The 16,564-nt window shown below is 36.0% G+C and overlaps 1 protein-coding gene across 1 annotated transcript; it reads right to left on the minus strand.

Moving 5' to 3' along the window:
- Window positions 1-3: 3 nt before the first annotated feature.
- On the minus strand, window positions 4-16,528 carry LOC134258730 (phosphoinositide 3-kinase regulatory subunit 4-like). Its single transcript, XM_062741289.1, has 35 exons — window positions 16,407-16,528; window positions 15,744-15,861; window positions 15,368-15,492; window positions 15,167-15,225; window positions 14,508-14,657; window positions 14,254-14,355; window positions 13,816-14,003; window positions 13,443-13,569; window positions 13,122-13,294; window positions 12,654-12,774; window positions 12,319-12,414; window positions 11,939-12,033; window positions 11,782-11,821; window positions 11,531-11,613; window positions 11,161-11,236; window positions 10,482-10,629; window positions 10,298-10,344; window positions 10,091-10,192; window positions 9,157-9,291; window positions 8,676-8,813; window positions 5,917-6,093; window positions 5,730-5,786; window positions 5,500-5,543; window positions 5,229-5,369; window positions 4,915-4,960; window positions 4,511-4,754; window positions 4,158-4,338; window positions 3,760-3,899; window positions 3,464-3,557; window positions 3,286-3,377; window positions 2,947-3,051; window positions 2,579-2,704; window positions 2,336-2,493; window positions 1,909-2,084; window positions 4-484 (listed from the first exon to the last, which is right to left on the minus strand). The coding sequence occupies exons 2-35, from the start codon at window positions 15,833-15,835 to the stop codon at window positions 283-285; spliced, it is 4,080 nt and encodes a 1,359-aa protein (XP_062597273.1). The 5' UTR covers window positions 15,836-15,861; window positions 16,407-16,528; the 3' UTR covers window positions 4-282.
- Between the last annotated feature and the right edge of the window lie 36 nt (window positions 16,529-16,564).

Below are 16,564 nucleotides of genomic sequence, written 5' to 3' on the forward strand. Positions count from 1 at the left end.
ATGAAAATTTTAGTACATGTTTTTCTTTTCTTTATGACTGTATATCAAGTATTGCACAATTTTGCCAATATGGCCAACTACATGTGTAGTTTTTCTTCCATGATAAATTAAGATTATCACAAGTAAAAGACAATTTTTTATAAACATTGTCTTTAAAGTTTTGATTAACAGGTCCACAGTCATCTTTTCAAACTCACATACTGTTTAGAGAATCACAGACAAGGTATTCCAGCTTGACGAGCCTATTTCGGCATGACAAGCATAAAATTGTTTACTATACAATCACTTCCACACTTTGACAACTCCGTCCCTGGAACCCGTGATCACAAGACACTGAGAGGTCTGACACAGGTTAATGTCACTAATAATATCACGGTGCCCCTGTGGTGGGGCCTCGGGGCCCCTCCGCGGGTTATCTTCACTAGTTACTTGTTTCTTTGTGTAGAATTCCTGAATCACTTCCACCCCATCTACAAGTTTTGCTCTAAAAATAAGTGAAGAAAAAGATTAAAGTTCCTTAATCACATGCTAAGTTTGAGAAGCTTTATTATTGCATAATCTTTATGAGCATGTGAAATTAACAAAATGGGCATGGGGTTGGAGGATGCTAGTTGATAGCTATGAAAACAAGAGGCCCATGGGCCTTATAGGTCACCTGAGTATCATGTAACAACTTTCCAACAATTGAATTTGGTTCTGTTTTAAACCAGAGGCCATGAAATTCACAATTTTGAAAGAGGCACCATTGCTTATCATAAAACTTAGCATGCTTACTCTATTTACTTAATACCCAGAGGTAGATCAGAGTAAAAAAGAGAAAATGCACTTCCACTTTATAAACAGTTGTGCACCTCACCCCAAAGGAACCACTGACCCTGGAGCCATGAAATTCACAATTTTGGAAGAGGCACTCTTGCTAATCAAAACTATGTACTAAGTTAGTTTATTAATACCCATGAGCAGAGAAGAAGATTTTCAAAGAATTAATGCATTTTCACTCTATAATCAATAGAGCCCCGCTTTAACACCAGAACCCCTGACCCTGGGGCCATAAAATTCACAACTGTGGAATAGGCACCCTTGCTCATCATAACTATGTACTTAGTTAGTTTATTTAATACCCAGGAGTAGAGAAGAAGATTTTCAAAGAATTAATGCATTTTCACAATATAATCAATAGAGCCCCGCCCTAACACCAGAACCCATGACCCTGGGGCCATGAAATTCACAATTGTGGAATAGGCACTCTTGCTCATCAAAACTATGTACTTAGTTAGTTTATTTAATACCCAGGAGCAGAGAAGAAGATTTTCAAAGAATTAATGCATTTTCACTCTATAAATTAATCAATAGAGCCCCGCCTTAACACCAGAACCCATGACCCTGGGGCCATGAAATTCAAAATTTTGGAAGAGGCAGCCTTATTCAAGATAACAGTTTACTTAGTTTATTTAATACCCAGGAGTATAGAAGATTTTCAAAGAAATAATGCATTTTCACTACATGATCTATATGGCCCCGCCCTAACACGAGAACCCTTGACCCTGGGGCCATGAATTTCACAAATTTGGTAGAGGACTCAGTGCTCATTACATTCATGCTAACAGTTTGCCTGCTTGATGTCCAGAAGTAAAGAAGAAGATTTTTAAAGATTTCATTAATTTTAGTGGTTTTGGCCCCACCCCTCAGGCCCCAGGGGGGCAGGGACCATGAAATTCACAATTTTTGTTCCCTTTCACTCATAGATGCTGTATACCAAATTTGGTTGAAATTGGTTCAGTGGTCTCCGAGAAAATGGCTAAAAATGTTCAAATGTTAACACACGACACACGACGGACGACGACGGATGAAAACGGATAGCAATAGGTCACCTGAGTGACTCAGGTGACCTAAAAATAGCCTACAAACCTGTAGTTGACTCCTGTCTGTTGTACAGGATCACTGGCAGCCCCTGCCAGGATAAAGGAGTTGGCGGGGTAGGAGATGTCCCAGAACCGGGCCCTCATGTCTGACCCTCCCGTCAACATAAACACATTGGTGTCTGTCACAGCGATGTGTAACCCATACACAGAATGGTGACTAGCCTATAGAACAAAGTTATATACATAATAGAGAAGAGGTGCATCAAATTCAAGTCCATGGCTCTGCTCTTCAAAAAAAATCTGATAAAAAGAAAACTGAAACATAATACCATGACGAAGAAATTGGGTACGTTACACAAATAAGATAAATAGGATACTTTCTTACTAAGCAATATATCCAGCCCATAAGACTTTTTAGATATGTAAGTTTTTAAAAAAAATTTGTGATTAATTCAAAAAGTATAGACACTGACCTGATTAAGACTAAGGGTGGGTGTAGGACTTGCCCACAGGGCTTTTTGTCTGGCCCCTGTCTCTACATCCCATATGGACACTTCATTATTTCCTTGGGTGGCTGAGATCAGCCAGGACTGCTCCTGGGGGTGCATGATCAACCTCCTTACTCGGGCACCTGTCCGTAGCACAATGGTTATCAATAAATCATAGTGCCACTAATGAAGTGCAGTTTTTTTAATGATAACGATATTTATCCATACCTGTAGGATGAACAATGGAGTTGATAGGAAGCTGAAACCTCATGTCCCAACAGACATGTGTCCCACTACTGGTCCCCACAGCCAACCAACACTGGGAGTGGTGTACAGCAAAGGAGGTGATCAAACCTACAAACACACCATTATAAAGAATGCAGCCACTTTGCAATGTTCCAAAAATCTGGTACAATGATTAAATTGAATACCAACATGTGATTGTGTCAAACATTATCATTTCAGACAAATGATTTTATCTTTAAATTTCCTTTCTAAATTATCAAAATGATTACATTGACAACTTCAATTTTAAAAAAAGTTACATCTTTTCAGCTTTCTGGCTTGTGCATGCCTTGATTGCATTTGCTTGTTACCTGACTTTGGGTCGTTTCTGAGTTTCCAGACTTCCTTGTTAGAGCGGAGATCATGTCCCACTAGGAATCCATTGACTGTGGCATATGATAAAACAGACTGGGCACCTGTCACAAAACAAAACACCTCTAACACTCATACACCAAGTTATTCTTTCATTGCCTCATATACATCTAATATTAAATATTTACTTACCGGGTAATATTTAAAGTAAAGGACAACTTAAAAATTTCCAATGTATTCCCCTAATCTTAATTCTGTTTTCCTTTATATTGTTGTACATAAATTGCTAATAAATGTCTTATTAGATATACACTATATATAATTGTACAGTGCTGTACCTGTATCAAAGTATGTGAGATCTACAATGTTTCCATAGTCTGACTTGTCAACATTAATAGCCTTGTTCCAGGTGGCTTTCCCTGTCTCTATCCTGTTAAAACAAAGCAAATCAATAAAAGAAACAATTACTTTGTGTCTATCTACAGTATTATAGAGATACATTGTAGCACTACTGACTTGTAAATGTTGATTGCCCCCATGTCGGTGAATGTGGCCAGTGAAAGAGCGGATCCATGGGCTTCACAGAAAACTAAACCTTTCACTTTCTCTCCTAATAAAACGAAGCAATACTCAGCACTTATATTTATCTCTATTCCAGTATAAATGAAGTTACAAAAAATTCAGGATATTTCTCTTTCCTCATTATTTTTTTTCTGGACTTGTTAAAGAAAGTTTAGTGAAATAATTGGATATTTATAGAAAAGGTTAAGAGAAAAATTAATGACATAAAATATAACACAATGTTGTCTCACCAGGTACAGAAGTATTCTTCAGGGTCTGTTTAGAGCGGTTAGCAACACTGTTTCCCTCCAATTTTTCAGACTCCCATAATTTGACTGTTCCATCATTAGAGGCCGTGGCAAAGAATGCATGGTCTTGAGAAACTTGAATCCTGCCAGTATATATAACATTCAACTGATGAATGCTCAAGGAATCACTACCCTTGGACTTGAATTACTTGACGTAAATTTCTTTATTTATGTACAGCATATACATGTAATAACAAATTATCTGGCAAAGGCACTTACATTGATGGCTGAATAGTATTACATTGAAAAGATAAAATCTAGTGCTTAAGAGAGTTATTCCCCTTGATAATGCACCATACCAATGTAAGTCATTAATCAGTACTTTCTGTGCCCCTCTCTACCTGTTGACTGCAGCCCTGTGTTCCTGGAGGTGGGTCACCAGTAGCCCCTTGGGTTTCCAGTTACTGGGTGGGGGTCTCCTCTCCCAGGCTATCTCGAGTAAGTCTTTAGACTCGGCCGTATACAACTCGCGCTTCTTGTGGACAATGTTTCTCAAGGCTATCTTACAGGGATGATATTTTGCTGTAATTTAAAACATTGCACTATTTAGGATTTAAAGTTTCGAAAAGCTATATAATTTTAGCAGTAAAACATACAATATGATATACAGATCTACATATAAAATTGTATGTATATCAATATATCACATAAATTTTTTTCAAGCAATGTGATTCTAATATAGGGAAGGTCTTACTGGTGGGATTTTTGTCGGTGCTTTTCTCTGTCAGGGACCTAACTGACCCCTCAGATGACACCTGACTCTGTGACATTGTAACAAAGCTTCCAGATGATGAAGATGTCTGACTCAGGGTCTGTGAAGTATTTAGTTTCCTCTCAAGGCTCTCGGCAGTTCTCTGGAGGGTCCGAGCTTTTGGAGACAAACTATTTGAGGATGAATCTGACTCATTGGAACCAAACATACTTTTCCACTCAGAGTTCTGAAATATTCATACAATATCATGAAATGATATTCAGTTACCATTATTAAACAGAATCTTTTATATTATATTTTTTCAATTAAATGTAGGCATAGAGTATAAGATTATATACAAATTATTTTAATCTGTAACAACAAATGTACAGTATACAGCTACTCACCATGTTTATGGATTGGTCCTTTGGATTTGTCTTTTTAGAAGAACGACTGGAAAACAGAGAAATCACTTACGTCAATGAATATTAACATTTTCATTTTTTTTTTTGGAAGCAAAATTTCTTCCTAAATGGTTTCATTGCATAATTAATCCATGTATCAGAGTACAAACTAATCTAATTTTATGCAAATGTTTTGACTTCAATTGCAATCCCCCTACTCCAATTTTTAATGATACAATTGAATTTTGCACAACTGTATAATCTTACAACAGGAAAACTCTGTGCACAGTCAGTAGTATTTACAGTAGTCATTGTACCTGGAAAATGATCCACTGACAAAGTTGATTTTGGATCTTTCTGTTTCAAATTCAGCATGTCTCCTGGTTATTGCTTTACCTGGGCCCACAATACAGAATCTACCATGGGAATACCCGGCCTCTTGTTGAGTCTCCACAGACCTAAACAGAGAATCAGGAACTACTAAAAATCTAAACCAATATTGAAAGCTTCTCTGAATTTAGAATAGTGAAATAAACATAAGCAATTCATTAACTTATTTTACTGAAGTGATGTTGAGATCTTGCTTACCCTGCCCTAGATCTGTGTAATTTCATAATGTAATCTTTCATGGCCTAAAAACAAATGCAGTTCAGTGTCAAAAACTGCCTGGTGGTTCATAAATATGTTTTGGAGAAGAAGATTTTTTAGCAACCAGTACTTTTGGTTTTGTTGTCACTCTCTAGACATAGAGATATTTAGAATATGAACCTTATCATATATTATGAAGGACAATATAAATAAAAATAAATTGTACTTACAAGAAGTTTATCTTCATGTGATTCATCCATACCAAAGGAAGTCAGCTTTTTAAAAACCTACAATGATTTTCCTTCAGTATAAAACTTCAAAAAATAAGTACAATGTAAATAAGGACATGAAAGAAAATTTTCTGCTACTTTTTTTTTTACAAGAATTGTAAATTTAATAAATGCTTGACTGAATCACCTGAGTCATTGTCTCGTCTAACTCGGAGTAGATGATGCGATGCCCCTGCCTGCTGATGGACCTCATATACTGCTTCTCCCTCAGGATATCAAACACTCGGTCCGGCTGACTGACCCTCAGGATGTAGTCAAAGACGGGGCGGGGGATTGGGTTCTGTAGGGCATTCAGCAGAAAAATCTGAAAGTGGTACAGTGTACATGTATAATGTGTAGTTAATTCATAATTGCAAATTTGCTGGCTAAAAAATGAAAAAGAAACTTAAAGATATTAACCTTTTAAATTTCCCACCATAACAATCATGAATATTTATTATTTGGCATACTGCCCTGAATATAATCACTTCCTGTTTCTTTTTAATACTGGACAGGTAAGACATCACTAATTGATTGACCCAAATAGTATTTTTTTTTCAAGTGCATTATTTTTAGATGATTTTAACATCTATTAATTCAATCACTTCACAATTTTCACAGTAATTAGAAGGGTGATAAAGCTTTTTATGTCTCTTCTCTTCAACTTTCAGTTTATATACATCACATGCACACATATAAGATGTAATATATTTCTGAACTCCTAACATTTCAGTGCCGAGATGGAGAGCAGTTTCCTTTCTGTTCCTTTGTACAACAGAATGCTTGACTTGGTGGGCTGTGAGGAGGAGATAGATATGAGAAGAACGGAGGTGGACGTATGTGACTATCTGTACAATAAGTTGTCCTGTGTGGCGTGTCACAGGAGAAGTGCTGGCAGTCACAGGGAGGGGATACGAGCGGGGGGATCAGATGTAGATATCCTGTACTACCCCACAAACCACCATGTCATCTGGGACCCAACAGATGTACAGAACTATAATCCTGAATCAGAAACGGTGATTCTAATGGAGTATCAGAGGGACCTGCCTGGAACAGTTTATCTGTGGCTGTTGAACATACACCCCTCTAACAATACTATAACTAAAGACTCATGTATACAGAGGGGTTCTAAAACTTATCTCAGCAGTATGAAGTACCTGGAGAATGCTGATAAACTTTACTTTGGTCAGAAAGTTTTCAAGCACGGTCCATGTCAAACCAATACAGTGGGTGGCACTGAATATGATGGAGCAGTAGGATTTGTGGGCAGGAAATGGCCCCCACAAGCAAATGAATGGATAGCAAGGTGTCTGCAGTTTGGATGGCCTGCAAAAAACATCCTTAAAAGTATTGTCAGTTCTGGCTGTCATTTTGTGCCTGTTGGTAGTAAGCAGTCTCGAAATGAAAATCACCCAAATCTTGAGTTAGAGTGGCGTGTGTCATTTGTTCAAGCAGAGCAGAAGCTTGTGTATGCCATGAACCATTGCCAATTTCTCTGTTATGCATTGCTGAAAGTATTCCTAACAGAAGTGATACACAAAAACTTGAAAGAAGAAGGAAAACTTTTGTGTTCTTATTTTCTGAAAACTGCCTTGTTCTGGGCCATTCAGACTGATCCAGAATTTGACTGGTCAAAAGAAAATTTCTTCTTTTGTTTCTGGAAATGTTTTAAACTGTTACTACACTGGGTATACACGGGCTATTGTCCAAACTTCTTCATCCCACAAAACAATCTGTTTGTCTTGAGGATTGTTGGAGCTGATCAGCACAGATTCTTCACACAAATGTACAGTCTCTACTGCTCCAGCGAGAAGTGCCTGGCTCAGTGTTCTTCTCTACAGAAAATCAAGACGGTTATAGCTGACCCTACAAAGCCTATTTCTGATCTAAAAGAGGTTGATTTCAAAGAATATGACCATGATGCTGTTCTTCAACACATTTTGATTTCCATCAATTCACTTCAAAACCAAGAGCTTGATTTTGACCGGAGAGCTTTTTACAATCAAGCACACATGGATACAGGCAGGCTGTCCCTGACAGAACAAGTCCTGATTAAGCGACATGCCCTGAATTTGTACCATCATGTAGCATTTATAGAGCACTGCAGTTGTAATTGTATGAGGAAATGTCAGAGGAACAAACAAACTTATGTAAGACATAAAAAAGTTGGACGGCAACTTCTGAGATTGACAGCAGAGTTTGGGTGTGTGAGTGACCCTCTATATTTGGCATTATATCAATATCTAGATGGTAAATTCAAACATTCTCTACAAATCTTAGAAGAGACAAAAACAGAACTACATCAAAACTACATTTTCTATTGGAATGAATACAGAAACATAAAGGATTATACCAAAAGAATGTTAGGGAAGCCAATGTCTGCAAAAATGAAAAGGAGCATGGCATTCGACATCTATATACCACTGTTCACACAATTCTCAGAGCTAGACATGGAAATATCCCTGCTTTTACACTCAAGAGAGAGAAGAGCTTTGATGATCTCACCCTTTGTTTTCCGAAACTTTCTAGTCTTTTTATGTCACCATAGACTAGGCAGTCCACAGAGTGCCCAGTCCCTGCTAGATCTGCATACCCTGGTGCACAGCGATAGGGGAAAATATATTGTAAACCACACCCGGGATATAGCCTGGGAGATTCTGGGGATCTGTCATGAGCTGGCCGGAAATTGGGACCTAGCGGTACAATCCTACCTAACCTCACTGCGTGAGACTCCCATCAACTTCATAACTAAAGCTACCAAGTTACGCTTAGTATTCCTTAACAAAGAGCAGGGGATTGAAAACACAGCTTAGCTGATATTGAGAATTTAATAAAGAATACAGTGTGGATACAAACACTGGTCTATTACAGTGGGGTAGAGATCAGTACCTAGTAAAGATGACTGACCTCTTTGTCCACTTGAAGAATTGGTTTATTGAGACAGGGCTGTAGAGCAGGCAAGACTTTACAGTGGATGTCTGCGATGTTAAACGTCCGCGTCAAGGCCGAGATAAACCCTACTGCTCCCTGGCGGATCCAGATTCCCTGTGTAAATAATTCATCATGTTTACATCAAAATGTTCTCTTCAGAATTAACACGTCTATGTGAAAAATCAACTTCAAATATTAAAGTTCTGCAATTTTTTTCTAAGTATGATACTTAAGTACTATTCATACTAAGTATCCAATACTTGCAATTGGTAACAAACCTAAGTTCTACATATGATATGTATGAATTATGCAAATATAAATATGAACACTTATGTTAAGACAGCAAATAGTAGATTGCATTTGTTTATTCATTGCATCAAACACTAAAAGTATATCATTATGAATCTTTAATTTTTTTTGTTGAAATTGAAGGGAAACTTTGTGAAAGATTACTTACAGGGTGTGCCAGAAAAGGGACCACTTCATGTAAGAACTCCTGAAGCATGGTTTTCTGAATGAGACCTAATTCTGTAAGAGCCTGTAGAGCACCTAACGTCTTGTGTACAACAAATTCTTCTGGGTCACTAAGGCCCTGAAACAGAAAATGAAGTTTATATATATATGTAGTAAATAAGCATCTACATGCACACTGTATAAAGCAAAGATCAATTAATAAAGTATGTTTAAGGAAATGTGCTTTTTCAGCTAATCATAATTTACCATATCTAGCAAGAATGAACTATGATAACATGATTGTATAAAACATCAGCATTCACAAACATGATATCTGAGAGCAGATATACTCACTAGAACTAGTTTTGGGTGCACATTTTACATAGGACCTGCCTTTTTTCAGGATTTTAACCACAACTTTGGGGGTGCGTCTTTTACACCATTTCACACAATACATGCAATCTTATGGTTATAATCTAATACCCCAACTATGATCTAATTATATGCTCTAACAAATCCCAGCATATGGCATGCCTAAACAAACAGTATGCTAAACTTTCAAGCAACTGCAATGATACAAGTAGTTGCTGAGAAAACTATGACAGAAATTTGGTACAGACAGATGCACTTGTAAACACTTTTGATATCAGATTCACACAGAAATGTATCCCACCATAAGACAAGCCTAACTAAGATTGTGCTTTAATTTCAAGTACCTGCAATGAGTAGTTGCTTAAAAAATAGCAACAAACATTTGTTATGGACATATGGACATATGCACAGTTAGAAACAGACCGATACCCAAGGGTAAAACAGTATACCCCCTCCTCTTTCCATCAGAGTGGAGATATAAATATTTTATAAATCTATTACAGTAAAATGCTCACATTGTTTCTGTAAGATTTTACTAGCTATAGTTATTATCCCGATTTCCTTACCTGGTCCAAAAGTGGCTTCAGTATAGAGCAGCTCTGCCACCCTACATAGGCGGCCACACCCACAATGTTGTCAAAGAAGGAGCCGCGGAGATGCCAGTCAGTCTGAAAAACAGGGCGGAATCAGAATATAAAAGAGAGAGTTTTCTTTATTTCACTTAAGGCTTTATAGTTTTAATTATTGTAAAATAAAACCCTGAGTGAGCTAACCTTATCGTTGAGGAAAGTAATCATGTGAGACAGCAGTACATCATTGGCTGAAAAGTAAATACAGAAATATCAGACTGAAGAAAGAAATAATACTTTAAAACAACTTTCACAACTTATATTTGCATTACTTTAAATCTATTCTTCAGATTCAAGAAGGAGATCACACTGCTATGAGAAAGAGTACCTTTCTGCCTGCCAAAGAACACACAAAGCTTAGTGATTCCGTTCTCCAGTAGGGTCTGTTTGACACTGTTGTCCGGATCACTCAGCAGTGTCACGACCTTCTGTTGTATAGTTTCTTGTAGAGACAGCAGCTCGATGTCATAATTCGCCTGTTTAACAAAAAGTAATTGGTTTCTTGATTGCATACAGTGTTAATGTACCATAAATCTGGAAATCTTTACATCAATTTTATTTTGCAAATTCGGGTCAAAATGCTGTTGATTAATTTTTACGTTTCAAAATTTTGCGAATGACCACTGCTTTGTTTACATTTTGTTATTGGTAATTTATTTTTAAGAAAAATTTTTTGCGATTGCAATGAACTCGCAAATTTGCTAAAAATTTATCTACAGTAAAAATTTCCAGATTTACTGTAAAGAAGCATGTGTATAATTAATTTAGTAGGTTATCGAAGATCATTCAGTACATGTAAGTTTTTGCATATATCTCTATTCACATAAAAAGTATTTCATTAAAGTGAATCATTCCTCCTTCTATTTCTTTCATCTGAGAAAAAAAGTGAATATCGTTTTTTGATAAAACAGAGCACAGAACCTTGACCAGTCTTAGTCTAAAGATCAGCTTGTCTGAAGTGTAAGTTTTTTTTTTTTTTTTTTTTTGGGGGGGGGGGGGGTGTTTACCTGATACAGAAGGCCTTCCCCAGCTTCCTCATTGTCATTCTCCTCCAGATCCATCCTCTGAGTCATCTCCAACACTCTACAAAATAACATATACATGTACATGTATATATAAAATATCACTCAACACAATAACATCTCCAACACTCTATAAAATAGAAGCATTTACTTTGTACTCATAGAGCAGATTAACAGAATATTACAACTAAACATAAACTATCATAATCTATACATCAAAAATATCTTAATATACTTTTTAATCACTCAAGAATATCTCAATCTGTGAAGTACTCATTTTTTTCACAGAATCTAAAAAGTCAAAAACTTTCATTGAATACAAAAAATATGTGTCAGCCCTGGGTTTTGTAAATACCTTAAAGCCGTTTCTGCTAGCTTGGCAATATTCTCTGCATAAGCAGCTCTGACCATTACTACTGGATCTTGTGTAAGGTGTGTCTGTTATAAGTATAAAATATCATTTAACTCAAGAAAAGCAAGGCAATGTATCAAACACTGCTGTAAGGAAAGACATACAAGAACAAGTAGATATTCAAAGAATTTAAGCAGTGGATTTCATATAACTGATGCATAAATTCTATACTCGTTAAGTAAATTTGCACTTACTATGTTTGGAAAAATGTACTCTGGAAACACATTGGCATCACTGTAATTATAATATATATATTCTTAGCTCTTGGATGAAATAAAATAATAATGCTTAGATTTATTAAAAAATATCCCAGAATGCAATGTTTTAAATGCCGTATTAGTAATGTCTGACCTTCGTGGTATTGAGTCCACGTCCACCAGGCACTGAGTGACCACTCGAATGACCTCCGCTCTTACTTGAGGAAACTGGTCATTGACAAAACTAAGCTACAAAGTATAAATCATAATTATTTTTCTAAAATGACAGTGCCCTTACAGGCAACAAGAGCTCTCAGTGAACTTCAAAAACACAATACAGTAAACCACCTGCAAAAATCATTTCAAAATGCATTATGACCATACTCTTCCTCAGCATACTATTTTCTACATTATTCCGTTTTTCAATCGTAAACCCCATTTGTTTTGACAAAAAATAATTGTCTCCTAGAGCACATATTGGTAGAAGTTTTCACTAAGAGTGAATGAATGTGACACTATGAGAAGAGACTGTACCATGTAAGGTATAATTCTGTCCAGGATGATGTCTGTGGTGACCAGCTTTGATACATCCAATAGGAGCTGTAGGGCTGTCAGTTTACTGTTACAGAACTGAAATCATTAAGTTTACTCCAATAAAGAACACTGTAGTGGACAAGGACTTCAGTACAAGCTTGTGGATTTCAAATATATTTAGAAAAACATGCTATTACATTAAATCTTATCAAACAAACAAGACATTCAGAAAGGCAGATGAAATGAGGAAAAGTTTAACTTTAATGTCCAAGCCATTTCTTTTATAAAAACATGTTTCTAGATAAATGCTTTCACAAGAAATCTACATATCTCACGTGAAGTTTCCTGGAACTTGAGCCAATGAGAGAGATGATGAGGACCAGACCAATATTGTCCTCAGATCGCTCTTCTTGAGGACAAAGGCTCTTTACTATTCTCGGAAAATCCCTCTTTATCCTACAAAAGTAAAAAAAAAAAATTACTTATTCAATACCCCTAAATTTCAATGAAATGGAAAGCAAACATGGAGAATCCCTTAAAAAATTGCTTTTCCTTCATAAACAAGTGTTAACAACACAGGTTTCTTAAACAAGATTAAGAAAAAAATTAGAAAAAACCTCAAAATAAGTACCTCGTGCATAAAGCTTACATACACTGCATATATATGATCTAAGGTCAATGTCACTTGATTGACTGAGTTGAGAAAGGGATGAATCTTGAATCTTGATTGAGTTTTTCTCTCTCTCTCCCTCTTTTTTCTCTCTTTTTTTGGGGGGGGGGGGGGGGGGGATTACTAAATATACCTGCTGATTTTGTCATCAGGGGAGAGAACTGGGGTGGACACAAACTGTTGGAGGTAAATCTTGAGAAATGTGTAGAAATACTCCGGGAAGGCTTTCCCTCTCTGTTGTATCATATACTCCTCAGCTGACAATCGATGGGTGGGGTCTTTCTTGATCATGTGACGTACCAAATCCTTGAAAGTTGAATTCAGAAAAAAAATTATTTAACTTAAATTACATGACACATTAAATCATATATCCAAGTCAAAAGTGTTAATATTTTTTAACTCTACATATAAAGAGTGCACCCTCATTATGAATCTGGAAAAAGCATTTACTCACCCTAATATAGTTGTCATCAATTTTTTCTAGAACTTTCCAAGGACTGTATTCTCCATTTCTGTAAGCCAGCAGCTGGGAGAAGTCAAAGGGTGGGGTGCCCTCAGTAAATAACTCACATATTACACACCTATCAACACAAAAAAGAGATAAATAACACAGACAAAGATATTTAAATCTGCTGAGAAAGAATTATTTTCTATATGTATTTGTATCACTGCTTTCTACTCCTCTTGCAACCATAATGCAGGACCTAATTCAGTATCATTTAACCTTGGGTGAGATACTTTTATAGAAATTTTGGTAAAAAGAATAAAAAAATTAACAAAGTCAGAAAAACCACCAAGTACATGTAAAGGATGGAATATTTACTGACCCTGCTGAAAAGATATCCATAGGTGGAATGAGATCACCTGATTTGACCTCATTTCCAGAGGTCAAATCAATTGTTTGGCCTTGACCTTCTTGGTTCTTTAATCCACTTTCTACAAATCGCTCAGGTGCAATATAACAACATCTTCTCCTTGATGTGTCAAAAAAGTAGGAAAAATCGGAAGGATTGTCCTAGATAATAAAAGAAGAAAAATATCAAAAAATAAGAAAAGTCCTAATGATTGTACAAGTATCAAAATGAATTGACATGTACTTTTATTTGATAACATTGTAACCAAGTAAAAATAGCATCAATCTTTGCAGCTCTTGATTTACTTCTTGATTTGTATATATTTACATTAATGCATTTAAAATATGGGATATTTCATTTTTACTAAGGGGGGCATTGGTTGAAGGTTAAGTATAAATGACCTTGCTTTACCTCTGGTAGGTACGTAGGTTTAAAGCTGGCAAAATCAGTGAGGAGCAACCAGTTCCAGCTGGTTATCATTACATTTTCTGCTTTTATATCACCATGACATACCTTTAACATAAGAAAGAAATTCCTAATTATTTGTACAGTCACTTAATAAAGTCAATATCTGTAAAGAAATATACAGAAATATCTACTGACAAAAATGTCTGTGTTTAATAATGACTCCTGATGAAAAAGAATTAGAAATGAGAATGGCTCACTTTGATTTTATGACACTGATTGAGAGCACATAAAAGCTGAAAGGCCAGCCATTTCTTCTCTATTCTGTTAAGGAATGGGCGAGTGCTGATTCTGTCATAAAGACTGTCTTTGACATACTGTCGGAAAATCAAAGCCGCTTTGTCTGAATGCTGAAAAAGAAACTTGCTCATCAATATCTTTTTTCTATGTAAAATGTCCCTTCTGATTTATTTATCTTTAACATTGTAGATCTTAATTTTTGCATAATTTGCAGAATTTTTTTCTCCATGTGAAAATGAAAGTCTTTTGACATTGGTTATTTATAACTTTACTTGCTGTTCCTACAATATTTTAAAAAGTTTAACTTTTGACTCCTCATTTAGTTTTCATTTGGGCCACCTTTAAAAAATTGTTTGGCTGCCCTCTCCCGACAGACTGACTAAAATGGCTCGACTCAAAACTTTTTTCACATTTCAGGACACAATATTTTTTTCTGATCATTCCTCTCATCCCATCAACAAAATTGTTGAAATTTTCAGGAAAAAAGATTTTCACACCTACCTACCGACCCAATAATTTTACCATGAGTCGAGAGAAGGCAAGCAAACCTTATTTTATGGCCTTGTTCAGTGTTATTTATAACTAAAACAGAAGCTCTAATGTCAGTGGAATCACTTACAATGGCCTTTTGGAATGGTAGACAGTTGGAGGTGCTACCTTGGAGTCTGATGTGAATATCTATAAAAAAAAGTTTCCACATTGCAGTATTTAATTTGGCTGAAATGACTAACATAAACACATTCTTCAAAATGTAACTCAAAGTTACAATCTCTTGTTGACATTAATCTACACATGATAAGCTGACTGTGATAAGTTTTACCCTCTAGTTTGTTCCTGTGAGAGGTCAGAGGAAGGGAGGGATCGTGGATAACAAACACCTTCACTACAGCCAGACCCTCCTTTGTCCGGGCGCGAGCCACCTTAAAAAATCTCGTACTTCCCAAACTGAAATCAGAAAAACATACAAATAAGGTTGGGTTGTAGTGAATCATACTTAAAATTTACATCATTTAAGTCAATTGAAAAATTAAGTATTGTGACTGTATTTATTTCAATACATTATTGACTCCTTTTTAACATATTTATTAAAAAATGAAAGATGAATACAAGAATTAGGATTCTTGTCTTCATAAAAAAAGAGGAAATATAATTGCTTGCTGTAAGTTGTATATGATTTTGTTTAGTTGCACTCAGACCTGTTTTCATACTGGTAATCCTGAATATCTGTCAGGTATTGGTCAACTGGTTGGATCTGAGAAGGGGCTATCCCTGTCAACTGGTTCCCCATTTCACTTTCATGAAACCATTTGTTTTCTAGAAAGAGATAAATGATATCAAAATCAAATTAGTAATTAATATGGATGTACAATGCTTTTTTAAAAATTGTATAATAAGTAGCTATTGAAACTAGTTGATAGCTCCAAGGTTTCCTAATGCGTTTTCACTCTGTCCCTGTCAAATGCCTTAAAGAACACTTGGATTTTTGTATTCAAGTCTGAGTGTGTATTGTAGAAGCTTCAAGGGGAAACTTCAAACACTGTGTCTCAGAAAGATAATTACTTGACAGATCCAAGGTAGTGGGTCCATAAAATATTAGAAAGTGAAGGGAGAACAGAGGTTGAAGAGAGGAAGGGACCAATGTTAGAGTCCGAAATGGTGTCCTCCCTGTGCTGTTTTACTGTGTTGTTTTAGTATTACATTATGATTTTTCAATACATAGTTATTACACGTCCGAAGCAAGACTGTGTTAGAAGCATCATTTATGAATTTCTGGTCGAAAAAGTGAAAGTTCCTCCCCATTTTATCAATGAATGGCAAATAAGGACATTAAAATAATTGACACTCTGTTTATCTCTTACAGCAATCTTGCAGAAGTTCTGTTACCTGCAAAACACCAAAATACCTGCTTTTCACGGCTGTTTAATGCTTTTATGATTGCAGACTGTGGATTAAATGTGAAAGTCAGAAGATCGTCTTTTCTCAACCGGAAGTAAACAAGTTAGTCTCTATCAAAATT

This window comes from Saccostrea cucullata, unplaced genomic scaffold, assembly GCF_032062105.1.
Source record: "Saccostrea cucullata isolate Sc308-1 unplaced genomic scaffold, CSIRO_AGI_Scuc_v1 ctg27, whole genome shotgun sequence".
In the NCBI taxonomy this organism is placed as follows: Eukaryota; Metazoa; Mollusca; class Bivalvia; order Ostreida; family Ostreidae; genus Saccostrea; species Saccostrea cuccullata.